At 35.2% G+C, this 7190-nt stretch overlaps 1 protein-coding gene across 1 annotated transcript; it reads left to right on the top strand.

Moving 5' to 3' along the window:
• Nucleotides 1-549: 549 nt before the first annotated feature.
• LOC132603766 (uncharacterized) lies at nt 550-5940 on the top strand. Its single transcript, XM_060316979.1, has 6 exons — nt 550-891; nt 2590-2756; nt 4456-4608; nt 4692-4833; nt 5194-5435; nt 5573-5940. Exons 1-6 carry the CDS (start codon nt 669-671, stop codon nt 5777-5779), a joined length of 1134 nt encoding a protein of 377 aa, XP_060172962.1. The 5' UTR covers nt 550-668; the 3' UTR covers nt 5780-5940.
• The last annotated feature ends 1250 nt before the right edge of the window (nt 5941-7190 follow it).

The raw sequence follows: 7190 nt of genomic DNA, 5'->3' as shown, positions 1-7190 counted from the left end.
TACTTATTTTGAAATGGAGGAAGTATGATTTATAGCCTGTTTGGCCAAGCTTATTTTTTCCCAAAATTGTTTGCTCTTTCGAATAAGTGTTTTTTTTTTTTTTTAAAAAAGTGACATCTTCGCCAAGCTTTTGGGAGTAACAGAAACAAATTTTCAGAAGTTAAAGAAATGGTTTCTTTCCAAAAGTACTTTTTAAAAAAAATACACTTAGAAATACTTTTTAAAAGATTGGCTAAACACTAATTATTTTTTTAATTATCACATATAGGGAAGGGGAAAGAAAAATGGGATTCGAACCCTCACCAATAAAGTGAAAGTTCAGCTAGTTAACCAACTGACCCACTATATCCCTACATCACCAAACATAAATATTTTTTCATAAAAAATACTTTAAAATAATATTTTTTAAAATAAATTAATTTTAGAAACTTCACCAAACAAACTATTAATACATTACATCCTCATAATTTAGCGTGACAACGTGGAAAAGTTTACACTATTTCCTGCACTTTGATTAAATCCCAATTCTCATATTATTTATTACTCATCTTTATTTCCTTTTTCCTACCAACAACAGAATCTTACTTGGAACAACTTTTTCCCAGCCATTTCGCTTTCCATCGTACCATCGATTATCCACTCAAAAACTAAACCCCCCACATTTCGAAATGTGGCGTAGATCAGCTTCATTCATTCTCGACAAAAACCAAAACGACGTCGTCACAATGGACTCTAACCCTAACCCTAACCCTAATTCTGATATTTCAGCTTACTATCAAACTAGAGCGGCTCACCATGGAGTTGTTACCAGTGACTGGCTAGCTCAGGCTCAAGCTGCTGTGGGCCACCACTCGGAAGAAACTGTATCCCTGAACTATTCTGGTGATTCCGGTAAGGGATAATAGTACCACTTTCATTCGTAAATTCTTATTTTGCTCCTTGTAATATATGTGTCCCTCAAGGGAAAATCAACACTCTTATGTCTATTTGGAGACCCCAAAATGGCCCTTTTATACATTACTTATTATACAAGGTTTATACATTGTCTACTGCTTAAGAGTAAATTATTCACGTATTAAAATCCTGTATAAGTAATATTGTGTTTGATAGCTAGTTATGATGGTGAGTTATTCATGTATAAAATTAGTACGGTGTTTGGTTTGCAATTTAAATCCCCCATAACTAATACATGTGTAAGTTATGAGGGAATATGTGTATTATTTTATGCAGGGTAAAAGGTGGAATAATTAATACATGTATAACTAAACCCTGCAAAAAATAATACAGCGTTTCCCTCATAACTAATCCATGTATTACTAATACCTGCATAACTCTAACCAGCTACCTAACGATCCCTAAGTGTATAATGTTGTATATCATGTGTATAAACACCGTTGCAAAAAAAAAAAATGTTGGTTATACAAATGTAAATTAAAAATATTTCTACGTGGATGTAATATTTTATGCTGGATTGTATATATTGAAATTATCCCTAATTAAATTGTGTGTTTTTGGTCCTTTCAGGTAGAAAATATGTTATATATTTGAGTATTTATAAAACTATGTTACCGTCAAATATGAAGTAACAATACATATTTTTTAATTTAATATATGTGTAATTAAGTGGTGAAATGGTTAATAATAATGATAAATTTGTGCATGTTCACAAGTCAAGGGATTAAAAGTGCACAATGTTAATTAATTGGAAGTTTAATGTGCTTAGTCAAATAACACGGGGACTTAAAGAAGAATTAACCAGTAATCTAAGGACCAAAAGTGCTATTGACCCTTCGGGTAATGTTGGAAAAAAATAATTCAAAATTGTAGGAAACAAAAATTGGTTAGGATTTGATATTTTAATTCATGTCTAGTTAGGATTTATAGTCAAATTTAACAGGCGTTTGCCCATAGAAACCAAATGTTTTTCACTTTATTTGGAATTTATGAAGTTGGAGTTCTATTTGTTTACAGGGGCCCGTTTGGCCATGAAAATTGTGAGTATTTGAGAAAAGTAGTTTTTGTTTTGAAAGCGAAAAATGGTAGTATGTGGAAATTGGAGTTGTGTTTGGCCATGAATACAAATTGGAGTTGTTTTTGAATTTTTTTAAGTGATTTGGAGTGAAAAAAGTGAAAACAACTTTTTGGTGTTTTTTAAATTACGGAAAATTTCGGAATTCAACTTCAAGTTGCACTCCGGAATTTTATGATCAAACATGATTTCCGGAATTCAACTGTGGGAAAAAAGTAAAAATATTCTTTGGCTGAACGGCCACTATTTTAGGTCGGAAAAAAAAAGTGAAAACAGGGTTTTAGGTGTTCTTCAAATATTTGGAATTTTTACGGCCAAACGCTGATTTTCAGATAAAGTGAAAAAAAATCCGGAAAAGAATGAATAGTTCTCATGGCCAAATGGGTCCATAGTCAAATTTATATCGGAATAAGTTCTCCAGTTTATAGTCAAAATAGGTTTTGTACTGTTATAAATAGGGGTGGGTTGCTGTTAGCTATTTTCATAACTTGAGATATTGTGGAGATTATAGAGTGTATTCAAAGATTTATGATATTCTAAATAAAATATTTTTCCTTCAGGTAAGAAATTTAGTGTGATTGATGAGTTCAATAATTGGCGTAAACAGCCTGATTTGGCTGAGGCTGTCGCCGCTATTAGGGCTTTGGCTTCGGTTATTCGGTCGAGTGAAGCAACTACCATGATGGAGCTTGAAATTGAGCTCAAGAAGGCTTCCGATTCTCTCAAGGTGCGTTTTTTCTATCCCTGTTTTCTTATTGACATTAATCAAGCTCTGTTTTTTTTGTTCTTCTTAATTTTTTAAAATTAGAATGTCCTCTATTCATTCGAATTTGGAACTTTAAGTTAGTTCATTTTATGGTGTGGTGTCAGTTTCACCTAGAAGCAGAGGTGCTTATCAGGTGGTTTGGTTCGGTTTTTGCACTTAATGGTTTGGCTTATATCGGTAGGGTTATAGGTCAAGTTAATACATATTCAAAATATAAAGTTGTCCTCCATGGCTCCATAGTCCACACTCCACTAATGATTAAGTTTACACACTTTACAGTTGATAAGAATCAAGTTGCTTTTGAATTGTGTTGCATCACACTGAGTGTTGTTGTTGGAGCGCGAACTTGGGAATTAGATTTACAAATTGTTACTCCTATGTCTTAACCACTCAGCCTTCCCCTTGGAGACAACTTTAAGTTGTATTTGAGCGGTGGAAATTGTACATTTGATGATAGTTCTGGTAATACTTTTTTGACTGCTGTTGTGCTAAAGAAATTGAGTAGGTGTTTTGGGTCCTTGTAAATTTATTCAAAGGGTTACTGCTGTTATGCTAAAGAAATAAAGTAGTTTTTTTTTCTCTTTTTAGATAATATGCCCCCAATTCATTCCAATTTGGAATTTTGAGTAATTTTTGAGTGGTGAAATTTGTAAAGTGCGTTCAAGGAGTTTGGCTCCATGATGCCCAGGGCTGCTGTGCTTTCTTCAAACAGGGGAGATTTGGAAGTTTCTTGAAAGGTTTGGATCTGGTTCTCTAATCTGATGTTTTGAGTCTCTGAGCTAAGATAAAGGTGAATGTGGATGTGAAGGAAATATTTTTTTTAATGAAATTGACAAATCCTTTTTGTCTGTTTATCCTTAAAAGTATATTTGAAGGTCACTGTTGTTTTGCTGAATGCAATGAGCCATATCATCAGATATAGTCCAGCCATCAGAGGATTATAATTTTGATTTTATTGTTCAGAGATGATTGTCACTATGGTAGCAATCACAGGAGAGGTCTGTCTTTTGGGTTTGAGGTGAGAACTTATGGTGGTTCACGAAACTTGATATCAATGGACCGAAACAACAGCAAAGATGCAGATATGGTGCCGTAGTGATTATCCAATTTCGCCCTTGGCAGAGGGTGATCCGTGTCTAATGTCATTAGAGCTTTTTTATTCAACTTTCAATGCAAGAAAGGAATCACAGATGTTTTGATGGAATTTCAACTCCTCCCCATTTTTTGAAAGCTAAAGGTCTACTATACCTATTTAGTTGGAGCAATCTAACCCCTGTAAATAGTGTTGGCTCTTATTTAGATTTTCTCAGTTCACTCTCTTTAACCTAGGCCATACTTTTGCTTCTTTTGGTTAGCTCCTTGTTTAGAATGGAACATTTTGTAATGGAGCTAACATTAACATTGACTGTGTTTTGTATCTCTGCATCTTCTTGGTGCCATTTATGAAACATCTTCATTTAAAAAAAAAAATGGAATTAGAGCTTTATTTTTCAATTTTTTTAAGTGTCTGCTGTCGTTGGACCCTTGTATTTTGATTTGTAAAAGTAGATTTCTGGAGCAGTATACATCTACATAATGGTACTCAAGTCAAATTTGATTGCAAGCATAGTGAGAAACGAGAGAAATTTATGCTCTTTCATTATTTATGTTTGTGTTGCAGTCATGGGACAAAACCTCCATCTCTTTGACAGCTGGTTGTGATTTGTTCATGCGCTATGTAACAAGAACTTCAGCATTGGAATATGAGGAATTTAATTCAGCCAAGTCTCGCCTTCTTGAACGTGCAGAGAAGTTTGGGGAAATATCTTATAAGGTACACCATGCAATTACTTAAAGGAAAAATATTAAGCATTTTAATCAAACTAACATAATTTTTCTTAAAAATTTATTATGCAGGCTCGGAAGATAATTGCAATGCTCAGCCAAGACTTTATTTTTGATGGCTGCACCATTTTAGTACATGGCTTCTCCAGAGTGGTGTTTGAGGTTCTGAAAACAGCAGCTCAGAATAGGAAGAATTTTCGAGTTCTTTGCACTGGTTTGTACAGAAATATTACATTGCAAGTGCATATAAACTAATTCTAGAGGATCTTTCATCAATTTACTGCCTTCATAAGAGAAAGCTTGTTGGAATTTTAGGAGTCAAACTTTTCTCTAGTCCCCTGTCAAAAAGAATGTTGTTTTGTCTTTCCCAGCTCCTCTCAAGTACCAATTGGTGAAAATGTTTTTTTTGAGTTTTATTTGATTATGCAACACTTCTTGGTTTAATGTGTTGACTGATAATGATGAAAGGTGACAATGCGTATGCTTTCATCTATACCTATTTGAGAAGATGAGGCTATGAGCTACTGTTTAATGCTGTCGCATGATAATTTGAATTCCATTATCTAAAATGCAGAAGGGAGGCCAGACAGGAGTGGGCTACGATTATCCAACGAGCTAGCCAAGCTTGATGTTCCTGTGAAACTCTTAATAGATTCTGCTGTGGCCTATAGCATGGATGAAGTTGACATGGTTTTTGTTGGAGCTGACGGTGTGGTTGAAAGTGGAGGCGTTATCAACATGATGGGAACCTACCAAATTGCTTTGGTAGCTAAGAGCATGAATAAACCAGTCTATGTAGCCGCTGAAAGCTATAAGGTAGGTTGAAAGCATGCTATCTGTTACATTTAAGGATTTCGAAGCACATATCTTGAGGCCTGATGGGGCATTTTGACTAGATGAACATACAGAATGCTATGGGATTCATCTGCCTAACAAGTTCTAATTTCCTGCAGTTTGCTCGACTCTATCCGCTGGACCAAAAAGATATGGTTCCGGCATTACGTCCAATTGATTTTGGGGTGCCAATTCCATCCAAGGTGGAGGTTGAAACTTCTGCTCGTGATTATACACCACCTCAGTATCTTACACTACTATTCACGGATTTGGGCGTTCTAACACCATCTGTAGTAAGTGATGAGCTTATACAGCTATATTTATAGCCCCAATGAAGTGTAATTCTGTGGTTGGTATCCCAACTATTACATGTAGGGAGGAAATTTTGTTTTCTTTCTCGCATTCTTGTACCACCTTTTATTATCCTGAATCTCGGGATAGTTTCCATATAAATATCTTGTATGGCATGCACTCCTTTGTTTGCCCAGACCGGTAATTTTTGTTGTGTGTGGGTATTTAATAATGGAGTCTTTGGCGTGTTGTAATTGATGTTAAGACACAGTAAGAAACCTACAGGAGTAAGAAGAATGAAAAACCAACTAAGCAAACATCATTTGAAGTTAGACTAGAGTTTGTTTTTACTAGGAGGAGGAGGGAAGTAGTAAAGAAAGAAAGTGGGCTTGCGTCTGACTATTTTTTTTTTTTTTTTTTTGTTCTAAAGATAACTTTTATTCATAGTCTAAGGGGAACATACAACACAGAAACATTTTTACAGGAAGCTAAGAGGGACTAAATGATTAGAAGCTGCATTTGAGACCAACTTTATTTAGAACTGGGGGGCCAAGAAAATAAAACATGTTTTATGTTTTGGAAATAAATAATTGCGTATAATGTGAAATAGTCTTTACAGTCGGAGGAAAGACCGGTTAATTTCACCTATAGTTACTGACGTATTCACTATAACAGTGAAGTAACAACATTAAAACAATTACTATAATTTATCACCATGACATAAAGTTAGAAGGCTATATCTCGTTAGATTAATGAGAAGTGACACGTACTATACTATGAAGAAAAGTGCGACATAATGGCAGTGTCCTCTATTGTCACGACCCAATTCGCGAGTCGTGGTGGCACCTACACTATCCCTCCGAGTAGGCGAACCACATTACTTTTAACAAGTTAAATAAGCGGAAAATAGAATAAGAATAAGTTATCAAGTCTTAAATACTTATCATAACTAGAGATTTCACGACAACCCCAAAATCTGGTCAAAGGGTACAAGAGCGCTAACATTGTACGAAATAGAAGTCTGAAAATACCCGAAGGCTACATATTGTCTGTCGAATACAAAAACAAAAATAAATAGAGGAGGTCCTTCAGGGGCCACGGATGACCAAGTAGCTCACCCTGAATGACTGAAAGATGTCACCCTCGCGTATCATCCACGGGGTGTAGAACTGGAGCCTGGATCGTACTCTTCACTCAACAAAAGTGCAGCAAGAGTAGTATCAGTACAACACTAGTACCGGTAAGCATCATAGGCCGACAATGATTAGATAACGCATGAAGAAGTGGAAACTAACAAGTAGCACATAGAGCAAACGGGTATGGTCACGTATCATATACAAGTAAAGTGTAAAGGAATCATGAAATCAACCAAGACAGATATAATTCACCAGATGATCAGTCAAATATATGAGTGAATGAATGCAATGCAACAGTCACCTCTCTTAC

This window comes from Lycium barbarum, chromosome 7 (genome assembly GCF_019175385.1).
Source record: "Lycium barbarum isolate Lr01 chromosome 7, ASM1917538v2, whole genome shotgun sequence".
Taxonomy (NCBI): Eukaryota; Viridiplantae; Streptophyta; class Magnoliopsida; order Solanales; family Solanaceae; genus Lycium; species Lycium barbarum.
The sequence above is the reverse complement of the archived record's forward strand: the minus strand, read 5'-3'. Positions and strand labels throughout refer to the sequence as shown.